The sequence below is a fragment of the Anopheles stephensi genome, chromosome 2, assembly GCF_013141755.1.
Source record: "Anopheles stephensi strain Indian chromosome 2, UCI_ANSTEP_V1.0, whole genome shotgun sequence".
Lineage (NCBI taxonomy): Eukaryota > Metazoa > Arthropoda > Insecta > Diptera > Culicidae > Anopheles > Anopheles stephensi.
In genome coordinates, this window is record NC_050202.1 from 74608911 (window position 1) to 74624520 (window position 15610).

Genomic DNA, 15610 nt, shown 5'->3' on the forward strand with positions numbered 1-15610 from the left:
GTCATCTGTCAAATCAAACACAAACAAACAATTTACCTCCAAAACAAAACTCACACGGAATCGCAAACAGCGTTGTGCAGATGCCGCATTAAATTGTGTTCCAAAAATTGTACGATCCCATGAAACGTTTAAGATAAAAAAGGGTCCAAAAACTAGAAACTGAGAGCTGTTGAGGTATGGAGGAAGAAGTGCTACTAGCTACGGGCTGTCGTTGTTGCCTGATGGAGGACAACGATATGGTGTATGTGTTCGATACTCTCGATGAATTCAACATGAAAATTTGCGACCTAATAGCACGCAATGGAGCTATAGCGGTAACCATCCGGCGGCTTTCGGAGCCTTCCAACATCGCTCATAAAATTCGACACCTTTTACAGATCTTCGAAAACGATGCCTTTTCCAAACACATCTGCGGCAACTGTCTCAACGATCTAGCGATAGCGGAGCGCTTCGCCGTACGGTGTCGGAAAACCAACGATCTGCTAATGAACCTTATCATCGCAAACGATGCACAGAGCAACAGTATCGTTGCTGATTTAGCAATAGAAAACGAAAGTCTTGCTGCCTTGAGCTGTGACAACGTATCGTACGTGCTTGTACCACCGGAATCAGAATCGCACCTGTTTGAAACGGAAACCAACTTGGATGAGGATGAGCAATCGGTTGAGTTGGATGACAACGCTTCCATCGTGAAAGATGCAGAAGAATTAAGTGCAGGCACAATGGGATTGTTACTTTGTTTGCCACAGCAGCAAGTACGAATGATTGCAGAGTCTAGGGGTGAAGCGGAACACGAACAGCTGCTTTATAACGATACCGACACAGTGACCGATGCTGATTCCCTGATCGAGGAGGAAGAAATCGAACCGAGTGAGACATACGAGGATCCTGAGAGTGGGGATACGTTTGAAGTAATCCACACGGTAGATGAAACAAACGATGAGCACGATGAGGAAGGATTCGATGTGGCCGAGGCAAAACACGATTTTAACTACAGCTGTGAATACTGCGGGGCCAGTTTCGTAACCGCTAAACATTATGCTCGGCATTTGCTGTCACACAGCATCGTTGCTTGCGAGCATTGTTTGATGAGATTCGAAAGGTAAGTCGTAATCCGTAATCCGTCGCTTTTTATTCTCCTTACCCTGCCTTTATTAACCACGCCCCTGTCCATCTCTTCCCTAGCCCTCAGACACTGAAATCGCACCAAACGCATTGCGTTCAAAAAAATCATCAGTCAAAAGCTGTATTTAGCGATCAAAACCCTTCGACCGATCAACGGCAGCAGAAAAAACTGTTCGTATGTTCGTACTGCGAAAAGCGGTGGATTTCGCATTCCGCGCTTACCGCTCACCTCCGTACGCATACCGGCGAGCGGCCGTTTGGCTGCAGGTACTGCCTGAAGCGCTTCAAAACACTGTCCGCCCTGGACTTGCACGAACGACGGCACTCCGGCACTAAACCGTACTCCTGTCCCGTGTGCGACAAGCGGTTCACCGAGAGCAGCAATCTGAAGGTGCATATGCGGCGGCACACGAATGAAAAATCGCACGTGTGCACCGTCTGCAACCGTGCGTTTGCGCGCGTTTTCCTCCTACAGCTGCACATGCGGACGCACACGGGCGAGAAGCCGTACGAGTGTGATATTTGTGAACGAAAGTTTTCGCAACAGTGCGACCTAACGGCTCACCGGCGCATCCATACGGGCGAGAGACCGTACGGCTGCCACATCTGTGGGAAAGCTTTTACCAAAAGCAATGCCCTTGCCCAGCATCTAAAGGTCCACCAGAAGTACCGTTTGCCGGACACAAAGGAGGAATACAGCACGGAGAATGGGTCGTCGTAAGTGGTGCGGCTCTACTCAATTCTCTCTTTATTGGAATATGGCAAGTTCTGGGATGGGATAAAATCTTCCAACGAGTGTCGTTGGCCGGAGCGGTTTGAAGCGAGTGAAACTTCAGTCACGAGGCGAACGAACTCGTACAGCATCATGACCACGATTGTCGTGCACTCGAGAATGACAAAGTGCGAGATGGAAGATCCAATGTCCATCCACGAGCCTTTGTTTTGGACGAGAAAGAAAAAGTTCAAACACATCCAATCGCACACAAGCAGTGTGAGGCTAAACATTTTCGCCTTCTGTACCTGTTGAATGAGACAAAAAGGAAAGAAGAAACGCACTTTACATCAGGAAGACCACTTTTGTTCGATCCAAACTTACCGAACATACGATACCGATTGCTTTCAAGACGCATACCAGCAAGAGCACCGGTATGAGCAGCTTCAGCACAATCAGCGCCATCATCGTGAATGGCGCAAAGGTGGCCACGAAACACCGGACCCAGTTGGGATCGAACGAGCTGACCGTGGCTAAATTGCCCGTCCCAAAGAAGGATGCTAGAAGAAAGAGCATCTGAAACGATACAATAAAGCACATCATGAAGCGCACAGAGGCTTGCTCGAGCTCACAACGTTTGCAACATACAAAGCCAAACGTGCGCCGTGTCTGATCGAAGTCGATGCTTCCCTCCGGACGGTAAGAGGAGGAAAAAAAGAATCCATCCAGCTGTAAATAAAAATCCAATCCAGCGAATGAAAAGCTTAGAATGTGAAGAAACTTTTTTTCTCGCTCTTTTAAAATCACCTTTATCCGCTTGTTGCGAGTGCTGTTTTCCACACCGAGCCACAGGTAGAGTGTGTGACAGAAGCACAGCAAGAACAATGGTTCGTAGGAAAGTGAAAGCATCGTGTACGGGCCGCTTAAACCGCTAAACAGCGCTAGGATGCGATCCGGAAGCGAAGTACCCGTGCAGAATGGAAGCAGCAGTCCAAAAGCTAGAAAAAAAAAACATTAAATTAATTCGCAAAATGATTTCTGGGAGAAAAATCGCTCGCAAAAAAAAACGCTCGCTACCGGAGAAAATCCAACACAACCATCTGCTCCACTGTGGCACGGTAGCCGATCCCTCGATAAGATAGATGAGGTAGGATAAATTCAATGCTTGCAGTGCTTGCACCAGCAGTGCCGTGCCTTTATAGATGGAAGATTGCTTCGATCCATACACCACGGCAGCATTGGTTATGGTCCACACGGTGATTGAAAGGCACCTGTGTAGAATAATAATAGGTTGATTTTTAAAAGCTTGCCTACCAAAAACAAAAAGCCATTCTTTATACGCCATTACTTACAACAGATACACGTTGGAATTGTCACGCCCAACGACGGTGGGAAGCAAGAAAAATCCAGACAGAAGCAAATTGCACCCTATCCATTGTAGTGCTACCCATCCGTTGCCTTTATGTTGGAGCTTTGGTTTTATCACGATCAGGCAATGTATCCATAGCAACGGTGCTAGTATTCGGCGATTTAGAAATGCTAACACCTGCAGCAAGAACGTGTGTATATTAGAAAAATGCTCCTGATAAAAAGAAGCCAACCTTTACCAATGCTTCTGCGGCGACAATGAATCCGGCAGCATACATCACGGTTGTTCCGCGCAAGAGCGGCGCGTACTGTCGCCAGTGCGCACCAATGTAGCCCCAAAGTGTGACGGGCATTACAAGGTACAAAATTACCACGGACGGTGTGCCTTGTGCTGCAATAGAGGAATGGGAATAGTTTTATAATCATTTTAGCCTTTACAGCATGTTTGTACAGAGCTTTTCATACCGATGTTAAAAATCAGTACAAATAGAGCCCCTATCACGGCTGTAACGGCAATGGGTCGACTGGGCGCGAATACACGGTTTTTCGCTGGTGAAAAGGTTTCCTTAGCAAGCAGCAACAGCCAGCCCAGCATGGTCAGCGTGAGTGCCACCAACAGATGGGGTTTGTAGTAGCATTGAAAGTATTCGATGGCGCCCAGCGTCGTATCGATAAGCATTTTGCACAACGATTGCTAGGAAGAAATGAAGCTTTGTTAGTGGCAGTCGACGCTGCATCGGCCGGTTTTTCGAGGCTCACCACTTCGGTGTACTGTTTCCGTTGGGTTGCGTCGGCAATCTCTGTCTGTAGCGCTTCTATCAACACCTTAAAGCTAGTTTGCTTTGTGCTCTCAAACCACTGCAACATTTTGCCCTCGGATTCCCGTTGCCAGCGGTAGTATTGAGCGAGTAGCTGCTCCGCATTGTTACGCATCGCCCAGGCTGCATACTCCTGCAATTAATTAATTCATTTTGCTATGCACATTCCATCGGCAAAAAGTGCTCAATGCTTACCTCTGACACGTTCAGCAAAGCACGAGGCAAACGTCCTAAACTATTCTTTGGCACACTTATACCTAGTACGGCCGACATTAGTGGAGCCGCATCCGCTTGGTTGATGTGATGCACCGGTATGCTTTGCTTGTCCAGCTCCAAAACATGGCTAGATGAGGCGAAATGGGTTACCAAGGTTACCGCAACTAGGCAACGGAAAATATGTATATATTTGCACATAGCCACTTACTCATTACCCGGTGCAGGAATCGTCTCTTTCCAATGTTTGAATCCTGCACCCCAGGCCAGAAAGGGCGTATCCGTCTCGAGCGGATGACCGGCACCGTGCGATCCGTGATCCGTCATACCGTGGTCGGATGTAAAGATGTACGCAGTCCGTCCGTCATGCGCTGTTGCTTGCTCCACCAGCTGCACGATGGACTCAATTCCTCGGTCCACAGTGACTAGATTTTCTGTAAATAATCTACAACATACTGTGTATCGTGACGTAAATTCGACAGCATCGGTTTTCCTCTCCTTCACTCACTCCGAATGGGGTTTGTGCACATGGCCCGCCGTATCCAGTCCGAGCAGGTGCAAAAACAGAATAACCTTTTTCTGCGACAGAATCTCGCGCTTCGTTTGCTCGCTCCCGAGAAACTGCCGCACCCGATCAAACACCCAAATGTCCAGCAGCGAGGTGTTGGCCGATTGAGCGAAGCTTTCATCATTGCTATCGTACGCGGCCACGTGCACCCGTCCGCGGGTGGCCCCGCGAGAAAACATGTGCACTATATCTGGACTACCCCAGCAGTAGCTGACGGTGGTGCGATTTAGCACCGAATCGAACTCGACCGGATTCTCTTTCCATCCGCGGAACACGGCGCTCGGATCTTCATAAACGCCTGTGTAAATGTTAGAAAAGAATGAAGGCTATTGGGTTTTTTTCCGAAATAAAGGAAATAACGTTACTTCCTTACCACCCAATAGAGCGGCATGTCCGGGTCGCGATTCTGTTGGAACGCGGGTGCTCGATATTCCAAACACACCCCGGTTCAGTAGCGTGTTCCGTAAGAAGTCGGTACGGTTTAGATTGTGCTTCAGAAATGATTCGGCTCTCAGGCCGTCCCCAACGAATAGCACCAACCTGAGGCAGGTAGGATATGTGAGCAATGCAGCGCTAAAGAAAAACACGTAAGCACCGCGTATCTTACCGGTCGGCCGGTGGTTGATCATGCTCTGCTCCCTCCGGAAGCCCTTTCAGTATCGGTGATTGGAAGTGGATGTAGAAAATGGACAGCAAAAACAGTACATGAATCACCACAGCCAGTAGCAATAATTTCATGTTTCCGATCTTATATTAATACTGTTGATAAAAGACACTGCAAGCGGTGACTGGCACGGATGAAGGGGAATGCATTTTATGCACTCGATATTTGAACTGATAAATACAAAAAGTAAACAAACCGAGAGCCACAACAAAATCGGCTCGGCACAGCTGTCAAACTGCGTGCGATGTTTTCCGCACAACATAAAACATAGCACATTCGATGTTTTTTAAATTTCAAATCAAGCTGTCTCGACCATGTGGTCAGCGAAGGTTGCTGAGTTAAATATTGGAGAATTTGAATTGTAACTTTACCGCACTTCAAAAGGAAACGAAAATTGTTAAAATATTCAAAATTCCTCCATTTTATTTGTAAACATTTGGCCATTCGCCACAATCCTGGGACGTGATACTTAGCATTTAAAGTACATTTAGGTTTGTAGCTTATCGTTGTTCGATCGCAAAAAAGTACCGTTACACAGGTAAGTAGTAATGTAAACGCTAACAGCTACACCGTGAAAACATTAACACTTACATACGCTGCAAAAGCAACGTTGAAAATCTTGAACAACCTCTAAGTAGCTCGAACATTGCACCGTTAAATGACTTCCGTCGTGAGGTTTTTTTCTTCTGATTTTCATTCCCTGCCAATGGTTCCGGTTCGTTAAGGCTAACCTAAGCTAAGAGGCAGTACCAGCAGCATGCGCTTCTTCCCGTAATAAAGCGAATCGTAATCCTACCCTGAATAGCCCCATCACTGGGACATGATGTTGTGTGTGTGTGTGTGTTCATTGCGGCGTTTCTTTACCGAAGCGCCACGGGTTCGGCATACCGTTCATGAGATGACGATTTGGATCCATGCGTGCGTAAGTGTCCGCTGCGATGCGCTTCAGAGATTCCGACTCGGATGGTCCCGTTGCTTCGACCATGTCCTTCAGTATGCCGCCTTCCTGCTGCAGCAGAACGTGCGGTGCATCGAATTCCCGTGCTTCACCAGCATCCATCACGAGTATGCGGTCGGAATCCATCACCGTGTGCAGACGATGCGCAACCGTGAGCACCGTGCAGTGCTTAAACTTTTCCCGAATAGTTTTCTGTATCAAAGCGTCCGTCCTGTGCATTGCAAGATAGAGAGTAAATATGTTTGGAAATATAATAGTCGCTCGCACTCCCGTGGCCATATACATATACTTACTGTGGATCAACATTGGCTGTCGCTTCGTCCAGCACCAATATCTTGTTGTTCCGTAGGATCGCACGCGCTAAACAGATCAGCTGCCGCTGACCGACGCTAAAGTTCGTGCCACCCTCCGTCACCATAAAGTCCAGCCCGCTAATTGCGGACCGCAGCTCTACCTCACCGATCGCACGCCACAGCATATCATCATCGTACAAATTGAACGGATCCAGATTGTAGCGTATGGTGGCACTGAACAGGACCGGATCCTGCGGGATGATCGATATCTTCGAACGTAACGCTTCCAACGCAATTACACCCGTATCGATACCGTCGATCATTATGCGTCCCTCGATACGGGCCAATCGGAACAGGGCCCCGATAAGGGAAGATTTTCCTGCACCCGTACGGCCAACGATGCCCACCTTCCAGGTGGGTTCGATGATAAGCTCCAGATGTTTCAACACTGGCGCTGCGTCCCGTTCGTAGCGGAGAGACATGTTGTGGAACTGTAGTTGTCCTTTCCAGGGCCAGTCACCCGGTGGCACCTTTGGCGGGTCCGTTTCGGGGGTGATTTCGGTGTACTGTACCACACGTTCGACGGCCGTCATTTGCTGAATCGATTCCGTCGTCTGGCGGATGCCGTACTGTACCATGCCGGTAAGGATGAGTGCCTGCGAGATGGCTAAACCCACGTTAGCGCTGAAGGTATCTGTGAAGAATCGAAGCTTTAAGTAAACTGCGCTCAGGAAACTCCGGTCCATGCTCAAATCGTACCCTGATGCAGCACAATAAAGCTAAACGTGACGCAAGCCACGAACGCCGTACTGATACAATCGAGCCACAGTCCGAGTGCAGCATTGCTGGCCATTGTCAGCTGCCATACGGCCGAGTGTACGTTCTGCAGATCGTCGAATTCTTCCCGGATCTTCTCCTGCACACCGCTCGCGCGAATGGTTGACAAACCGGACAGTGTGGCCGAAATATGAGAGAACACCGGGCTGCGGGCTGTGGTAGGAAAAAAAAAGGAAAAACGCGTTAGGACCTTTGATTGTGCATTAAGCTGAAGCATTACACTTACTGATTCCTTCCAAGCGCTTCAAATCTTGAATCGGTCGCAGATAGAGCTTCAGTGCTAGGGCGTACAGTACAACCGCACCCAACAGTGGTATCAGCAGCAGCGGATTCACGATCGTAATCATCGTCAAAATACCGGTCATAACGAGCAGTATCTGAATGGCTTCAATCATCGCCTTCGGCAGCAGCTCATCGATCGCGCCCATATCCTTGGAAAACCGGTTAAGAATTCGACCCGAAGGGTTCGTATCGAAAAAGCGCATCGGAGCTGTAAGGATACGCGCAAACATTCGATCGTGCAGATTTCGGGAAGCTTTCATGCAAATGTTGAAGAACAGATAGCCCCGGAAGATGGTGAACATGACCACACACACAATGATTCCGCCGTACGTGTAAAGGAAGTCGACGGTCGATGTGTGGACCGCCGATTCGTTCACCAGCCGCAACTCTTCCTGCCGCGTCCAGTACGTCACGAAATAGTCCGACCCGCTGACGATCGCTTGCGAGAACAGCAGCATGAAGAAGGTGAACAGCAGCATCAGAATGTTGCCGCCCGAGAGGAAGTAGGTCGCCCAAATGCGCCACGATATGCTACCCTCCGCCTGATCCTCAGCTACCTGCCGACCAAGATTGTCGGCCACGCTGGACTGCAAAGGGGGGAAACATCGGTTATGTCTATTGCTTGATTAGGTAGAATGATTGCACGAAACTTACCGCACAGGAGCTCGGTGTAACGCCGCGCAGCGAGACGGTACTGCCCTTCAGCAACTTATATCCATCGAGCGTAACACCATCGATGAACGGTATCTCATCCTCGGGAATGTCCGCCGACAGTACGTTCTCATCCGAAGCGTTCCTCTCCGAGCCGGGCGATTTCAGCAGCTTGCCGAAATCTACCTTCCCATTAGCCAGCTCCGTGTACGTGCCTTGCGTCACTATTTTACCACCCTCGATGATGATGATCCAATCGGCTTCCTTCAGGAAATGTACCTGGTGGGTCACCAGCACGCGCGTTGCTCGCTGTTTCTGCGCCAGATAGCCCCGAGGACCGATCACTTCGTCGAACAGATGCTTGCCCACGTGCGCATCGACCGCACTCAGCGGATCATCGAGCAGGTAGATCGAAGCGTTGTTGTACACGGCACGCGCCAAACTCACCCGAGCACGCTGTCCTCCCGACAGGGAAGTACCCCGTTCGCCAACCACCGTTTTATCGCCGTCCGGTAGCTGCTGGAAGTCGGTCGTAAGGGCACAGTGTCGCACTACCGCCTGATAGCGGTGCCGATCGTACGGCAATCCGAACAGAATGTTATTCCGCACCGTACCGGTGAAAAGCCAAGGTTCCTGCGATCCGTACGAAACGTCCCCGTTGATCGTTGCTGTGCCGTTTTGAATCGGCAGCTCGCCGAGCAACATCTGCAGCAGCGAACTTTTGCCTGCACCGACCGGGCCGATCACTGCCAGCAGCTTCCCAGCATCGATCTTCACGGTGATGTCCTTTAGCGTTTTTTCGGTCGTCTCCTCCCAGCTGGCCGTCACGTTCTGTAGCTCGAGGGCTGGTTTGCTGCTGTCCTCGGTGAGATGCAGATCGTTTAGATGACGCTGCAGTCCACCGTTCGGTGACGGTGGGTTTGAGTCGTGTTCCTCCAGCGCCAGAAATTCCTGTATGCGGTCAATCGATACGAGAGCCTCGGCACCGAGCGACACAGCCAGCGGATAGAAGATGGCAGCCGTTAGCTGCAGGATGTTAAAGAACTGTGCCATCGGGAAGACGATGTCGGCCGTAATGGAGCGTCCCTCGATCACACAGCAAGCGATCGCCAGGAACAGTGTCGACCGTTCGGTAAACACCATCGTGCTCAGATAGATGCCACGGATGTACGAGGCCCACCGTATCTGCCGCACCTCCTTCTTGCGTGCAATCGATACGACCTTGTGGAAAGGTTTCTCCCACGCGTACATCTTGATCACCTGGATGCCCTGAATCAGCTCGTTCATGATCCCTACCCGTTGATCCGTCTTTTTGGCCACACGCATCCGAATGATGGAGCTCAGCCGGCTTAGGCCGGTTTGTACGGGAATGGTTTTCAGCAGCAGCCCAACCACGCCGACGACGGCAGCCCACTGTACCCGACGCCAGATGAGATAGCAGGTGAAGCATGCCTGGAACGGCAGCACCCAGACGTAGTGCACGTAGATGAACCCATAGTCCAACCGACTCACATCGTTCGACAGCAGGTTGATCATATAGCCTGCCGGCGTTTGACCGGCAGCCTTCCGCGACATGCGAAGCGTCTTGCGATAGATTAGCGAGCAGCAGGCAATGCGCATTCGTGCGCCCACCAGCCGCTCCCGCAGATCGGAATGGTGGCAGCAAAAGCAGCCGAACAGTGTCAGCAGAACGAGCAATCCCGAAAGCCAGAATGCATCGTTCCACGCATGATGCAGGAAGTCCGCGAGATCGTCTATAAGGGTGCTGTTGGTGGTTGCCGCTGCTGGATCGTCCTCCCCAAGCGCTTCGCTCATGTCCGGAAACAAAGTTGTCACCAAGGTATCATCTGTGCCAGGGTAGGGGGAAAAAAGCATGAAAAATGCTAATTAATCGCAATCATTTGCGGATGGTTGTGCTAATCATCGTTGATAAGATAGTTGACGCGAACGGAAACTAAAATACGACATTCCACACCAGCGGAAAGTCATGCTGTTGAACTGATTAGAACAGTCGGTGCGTTCGATCGGAAATCGGGTACAAAGCCTATTAGCTATGAAATTACCTTCCTGGCCAACGGCTGGCTTATTCGCTCCAATACTGTTGCCCGGTGCCGGTTTATCGTCATCGATTCGAATCCTTCGCTTCCGGCGTCGTTTATTTATCATGGCCGTCTCGTCAAACACGAGATTTTCCAGATGCGACTGGGTAGTTTCTGGCAGCATCATCAGTGGCATTGCCATCGGTGGTATGGTGGTGAGCATATCATTCTCGACATTTGTCACCGCAACGTGCGTAGAGTTGGTGGGTTCTTGAAACTGTATCAGCAGCTGGGCAAGTACCACCGGGAGAATGGTCCTGGGATGGGATTCCGAATCGGTACATACGGTAGCGTTAGAAGGGATACGCCAATGCCGGTGAGATAGCCGCGTACTTACTTGATCAACACGAATAGAAATATTAGAAATCCATCAAACAGACTCTGCTTGTAAAACGTGCGGAACAGCGCATTGCGTAGCTTCGGTTCGCGACTTGCGATACGTGCCTGGGACACTTCCTTCTCCCATTGCCTAGCGAAGAAAATAGTAAAATAAAACAAAACAATGTTAACACGAGGAGGAAAGAATCGATAAGAACAGCATTTTATAATGGTTTCCGCACAATAAACCGATGCATTGGATGCATCGGACCGCTGCAATGAACTGTTGATAATCGATGCTTATTTATTTGATGTTGTAACGCAATCAAACACGCCGTGTCGTTGCCATAGTTCCTCGAGTAATAATTCTACCTATTGCATCACTAACGGACTACTAGAATTCATCATCTTGATCACACATCATGTGATCTTGTAGGATGAATTTCCATTCTTCTAACTTGGAAATTTGGTCCAATCGACGCTACTGCAGAGATTGAAAGATTGGATTGATTGATGGCCATGGTTTAATTGTCGGCATTAGTCGACTATGACCAGTTTGACACCTAAAATCTGGTTTGAAACGATCTAGCAACCTAGAACTCTAGAACGTTCCGTTCTCCTAACAAGATTGATTCTAGTGACACGTTTTTATAGACCAAATTTAAACAACTTCTCCCGTGTCTTTAAAGCTAAAAGAGCTGATTCTTATTGCCCGTCCATTCGCTAGTCTCTCACAAAAAAACACGTTGCCGAAAAGATCCAGCGATTACTGTCCACAAACAGGTTCTCCTAAGAAAAGGGTGTCCAGAGAAAAAGAAAGAATAATTTACACACTTTGCGCCTGATGGCAGCAGGCTGGACAGGCCGGTTGGTGGCTAAGCCAAATACCCGGGCCTATTATTCTTATTCACCCTTACCAGCCGTCCTGATATTTGCAGCATCCACTTTACTAACCTCACCGTGAACGTTCTGCGCGGGTACCAAAACCCGCCTTTCGTCAACTAAAATGGACAAAAACGATGTTTACCAAACCCACAAGATTTCAAGGTTTCGTGTATCTCGGGTGTGTTTGAAGACCCATTTTTTTGTTTTACTGCTTTACCACGAGTTCAACATTATTGGCCCAGGTTAGTTCTCAACAATGGTTGCTATGAATAGTACGTCCCAGATTTCCCGATGCTTATCGCTCAAACGTCACGCTGAAGGACAGTGTGAAACATGGTGACATAAATTTTCCTACTTGATGAACCATTAGCCACGTCTTGGGAGCAGAGTGTGGATGCTTCCCGCTGATAAAAGGGTTCCATTAAAATACGTGGCCACCTTAGACTGTGAAGTAGCAGCCGGCAGGTGGAATAAAATCTGGATAGTGCTTCATAATTTACACAACGAGCAAAAAAAACCTTCGTCAGTATGCCGTTGGCTGGACGTAGCTAATCACAGCAAGCGTGGCGTTAGCTGGTGGAGATTTTGTACGGCGCTAAAGTCTAGACAGCAGAACAAATACGACGATCATTTACTTTTTTTTGTACAAGGATCATTAGAGATCGAGCCAATCAGAAGGTCTGACGCCAAATAGTTTCGCAGAGAACAAATCGATAACAAGCAAGAAAATGCTAAAATAGGGATTATGATGTATGATTAGAACGAACCGATGTATGAACAACACATACGTCCCTTTAACCATCTTCTCTTCAGTGGGTCAGTAGCTCAACTTGATACGCATCTGTACGAAATTGAACTAGCTTTGTAACACCCTTGACCGCAAAACTATCAACTAGTGCGTGCTTGATTGACACGTGTAACTTACTCTTCCAACTCTTCGCCCAGATCTTCGGATCGGTCCGCCCGCAGGCACTTGGTCAGATCGTCCTTGCCGAGTCCGCGGCGCGACCCACGGTAAAACAGTGGCAGCAACCATCCGAAGAACAGCTGCGACAGGCAGAACGCTCCCTTGCGTGGATTTTTCTTCACCGGCTTCGTGGAGCTGTCCATCGTCGTTGCGGTGCGTGGACACGTGGAAACCGGTGGAATACTAGCTCGATCACTTGCGCCGGATTGCGCTGCTGCCGGCCAGAACCGCTGTAACACTGATGCACCAGACACAGCAGTACCGTCGTAAGGCACATTCACTTCGTCACACACTTGTCACACCGGTCACGGAACGCCCGGTGGCACTGAATGGCATTGCACGGGCGGGCTACACGTCTGCACTAAACACACCGCACATCACTAGAATAATAGGTTCCAATCGCACCAACTTTCAAGGCACTCAGTTCCGCATGAAAAAAATGCTTCGGACGGAACGGAACTGATAATTTTGCAACCTGCGAAACAGATTATAGACGATGATATTACCCGGCATATTATGGGGAGGGTGCAAATGACATTGTAAAGCGATCGTAAAATCACTTCCACCGGAAGTTAATGACGGCTCACAGCATTTCAGTTATTGGAAGTAGTGAGTCGTACTGATGACGCTGTACCTTATCGCTGAAGTCACAAATGCCGGAAATCACTAGCAGTAACACACCCGACCAGCGCCCAGTCCTTGATCAATTATTGCAATTTCTATCCGAATTCGCCCAAAACTGTATGACCAACTTAGAGCGCCGGTGCGTACGCTTCCATGGACAAGGTGAACGAAGAGGGTCAATTAAAAATGTCAAGTGATTCTTCATCTGATCCAACAACTGCTACATCACGCCACTTGACACTGGTGTCCGTCAGCGACGGTTAACTACTGGACGACCTGGTCTGCGCGAAATAACGGACTAAGTTAAATACTGAAGCTACGCATCTTCTCCTGGCCCGATTGCAGCGGATGGATGGAGTCTGAGCGCTGATAAGAGACCATAGAGTCCGACTGATGACTAAATGGCGTCATATCAACGGGGTAAAATGCGAGATGATCGGTCGACGATGATGAGTGGTGACAGTGTTTACAGCTGGGATTAGCTGTCCAGGCCACTAACCGTTTGGTAGTTTTCTTCGTGAACAGACGGTAGACGGTTTATGTGCATTTTTTTGTTCGAAACCGTTTTGGTGTGATAAGGCACACACTAGCAGCAGCCAGAATCCGATCGCCGGAAGTGTAGATCACGTTCGGTCGCGTCCGTAGAAAACTACTTTCAAATCAATTATTGGAAACACTATCAAAACATTACCTTACGTTACTCCAACCTGATTTTCTCACTGTGAAAATCGGACCTGCAAGTTACCGAACAATCGATAAAGCCACAATCATTACCGTTGACCTGGCCTACGAGCACTGTTGCAATCGACCAGAAAAGACTGGCACACACCGATCCCCGCGAATCAATCCGCCAATGGACGGATCGTTAATGTAACAACAACTCAACTCCTCATTTATTATCTCCTACTGGTCGGCAAGTTTGATAACTCGCCAAGAACACAAATAAGAACGATGAACTGGTCGATCGCTGTGAACGTTGAATTTATTCTCGTAATCTAGGAACCTTTGTGTGCCTCGCCTCCCTTGGTGGTGGGGTTCTCTGCTTCTAGAAAAATAAAACCCACCACCCAATGAACCACAATTTTCACCCGTTTTTATGACATTTTTTTAACATTTCGGTAGGTTTTGCTTTTAAAGCTTTCCCATCTCAAACAAGAAGATGATAAGCGACCAAAACAAACACGTGTTGGAATGGGTCAGTGCGCCTGGGCAAGGCATTCAAGCGCGAGATTTTTATGCTTCAAGGCCTGCTTTTTCAGTTTCCTCGCAACGGCTTTTTTTTTTGTGGTTAAAAAATATTCAAATATTTGTACTCATTTCAATGAAGCAGACGTAAAACCATAAGTGTGGTTTCAGGCCAGTCTTGGCACCCATTTCTTCGCCGGAAACCTTCGCTTTGGGACAGTTTGAACCGTAATTAAGGTGATCGGTACGGCACGTGCCATACCCGCCTCATTTCCCACCGTACATTAGGGTGAAGGAAATCGTAAAAGTTCTTTCACTCTTACGCAACGAAAATACACACGCAACTACTTAACCAAACCGAACAAAAAGGGAAAGACAAATCTGAGCATGAAAATCCACCTACCGGTAGGAGGACCATGACTGACGGTGTGCCTGTAATAGCGCTAGACAGACAGCACTACAAACCACACATTCCAAAAATATATGCTATTCACGTACGGCGTCGTCGCCTCCGGTGCCGTGCTTCTGGGTCCCCCCCTTGGTGAGCATAAATCATGCTACTGATTTGAAGTGAAGAAAATCCGATACGTTCGATACGGGAAGCAGTTAGCGTGCAACTCAAACGTTCCGTATGCTGAGATTTTTCTTCACATCGAAACTGTTATTCGTGCGCCACACGATGACGTGCGCTTATGTTGTCCCTCTTGTTCTGTTCTACACCCTTTGCAACAGGTTGCGAAAGGATGCCGGCAAGCGATCATTACTTTGGTGCTTTTGTATGTTTTCTAGATCAATCGCTTATCACACAACACTAGCTTTATCACACGCCACTAGAATCGTTCCGCACACCCGAATGTTAAACTTACGGCAAATACACACGGAACCGAAACAAACGAGCTTAATAATGCGAGAATATGGAACCGTCGCGGCAGGAGCCGACACCAACAAGCCAAAGCGGCTGCTCGTGAGAAAATGAATGCACGCAAACATCAACCGCTGCTGTTCAGCAAAAACAGACCGAGAAAAAAAAGCTGCTGAGCTGA

At 48.7% G+C, this 15610-nt stretch overlaps 3 protein-coding genes across 7 annotated transcripts; 1 reads left to right on the forward strand and 2 right to left on the reverse strand.

The window, feature by feature from the left end:
- Positions 1-15: 15 nt before the first annotated feature.
- Positions 16-2613, forward strand: LOC118505831 (zinc finger and SCAN domain-containing protein 2-like). Its single transcript, XM_036042186.1, has 3 exons — positions 16-314; positions 378-1102; positions 1186-2613. Exons 1-3 carry the CDS (start codon positions 177-179, stop codon positions 1844-1846), a joined length of 1524 nt encoding a protein of 507 aa, XP_035898079.1. The 5' UTR covers positions 16-176; the 3' UTR covers positions 1847-2613.
- On the reverse strand, positions 1838-5668 carry LOC118505830 (GPI ethanolamine phosphate transferase 1). Of its 2 annotated transcripts, XM_036042185.1 has the most exons (14): positions 5412-5668; positions 5178-5344; positions 4745-5102; positions 4448-4681; positions 4219-4366; positions 3965-4156; positions 3671-3899; positions 3445-3596; positions 3190-3383; positions 2915-3108; positions 2645-2835; positions 2486-2566; positions 2222-2413; positions 1844-2145 (listed from the first exon to the last, which is right to left on the reverse strand). In XM_036042185.1, exons 1-14 carry the CDS (start codon positions 5540-5542, stop codon positions 1858-1860), a joined length of 2751 nt encoding a protein of 916 aa, XP_035898078.1. In that variant the 5' UTR covers positions 5543-5668; the 3' UTR covers positions 1844-1857. The 2 variants fall into 2 exon arrangements, with proteins under 2 accessions (XP_035898077.1, XP_035898078.1); XM_036042184.1 differs by having other exon boundaries at positions 1838-2145; positions 2222-2566; positions 5412-5667.
- A 197-nt stretch (positions 5669-5865) lies between these two features.
- LOC118505362 (multidrug resistance-associated protein 4) lies at positions 5866-15561 on the reverse strand. 4 transcript variants are annotated; one of them, XM_036041054.1, is made up of 10 exons: positions 15434-15524; positions 14074-14116; positions 12717-13233; positions 10926-11057; positions 10553-10845; positions 8493-10336; positions 7783-8425; positions 7479-7709; positions 6720-7413; positions 5866-6637 (listed from the first exon to the last, which is right to left on the reverse strand). In XM_036041054.1, the coding sequence occupies exons 3-10, from the start codon at positions 12899-12901 to the stop codon at positions 6313-6315; spliced, it is 4347 nt and encodes a 1448-aa protein (XP_035896947.1). In that variant the 5' UTR covers positions 12902-13233; positions 14074-14116; positions 15434-15524; the 3' UTR covers positions 5866-6312. The 4 variants fall into 4 exon arrangements, with proteins under 4 accessions (XP_035896947.1, XP_035896945.1, XP_035896948.1 ...); XM_036041052.1 differs by lacking the exon at positions 14074-14116 and having other exon boundaries at positions 15434-15561; XM_036041055.1 differs by lacking the exons at positions 14074-14116; positions 15434-15524 and adding an exon at positions 15332-15348.
- Positions 15562-15610: the final 49 nt, after the last annotated feature.

What these genes read in the sequence shown, in the direction of transcription:
- LOC118505831 (XM_036042186.1), top strand. Translation starts at nt 177, where the DNA reads ATGGAGGAAGAAGTGCTACTAGCTACGGGCTGTCGTTGTTGCCTGATG. An exon ending in CACGCAATGGAGCTATAGCG is followed by an intron (nt 315 to 377) that starts GTAACCATCCGG and finishes CACCTTTTACAG; the next exon opens with ATCTTCGAAAACGATGCCTT. An exon ending in TGTTTGATGAGATTCGAAAG is followed by an intron (nt 1,103 to 1,185) that starts GTAAGTCGTAAT and finishes TCTCTTCCCTAG; the next exon opens with CCCTCAGACACTGAAATCGC.
- LOC118505830 (XM_036042184.1), bottom strand. Translation starts at nt 5,542, where the DNA reads ATGAAATTATTGCTACTGGCTGTGGTGATTCATGTACTGTTTTTGCTG. An exon ending in CTTTGCTGAACGTGTCAGAG is followed by an intron (nt 4,157 to 4,218) that starts GTAAGCATTGAG and finishes AATTAATTGCAG; the next exon opens with GAGTATGCAGCCTGGGCGAT. An exon ending in TGTACTGATTTTTAACATCG is followed by an intron (nt 3,597 to 3,670) that starts GTATGAAAAGCT and finishes CCTCTATTGCAG; the next exon opens with CACAAGGCACACCGTCCGTG.
- LOC118505362 (XM_036041052.1), bottom strand. Translation starts at nt 12,901, where the DNA reads ATGGACAGCTCCACGAAGCCGGTGAAGAAAAATCCACGCAAGGGAGCG. An exon ending in TTTCTATTCGTGTTGATCAA is followed by an intron (nt 10,846 to 10,925) that starts GTAAGTACGCGG and finishes ATCCCATCCCAG; the next exon opens with GACCATTCTCCCGGTGGTAC. An exon ending in TTACACCGAGCTCCTGTGCG is followed by an intron (nt 8,426 to 8,492) that starts GTAAGTTTCGTG and finishes CCCCCTTTGCAG; the next exon opens with TCCAGCGTGGCCGACAATCT.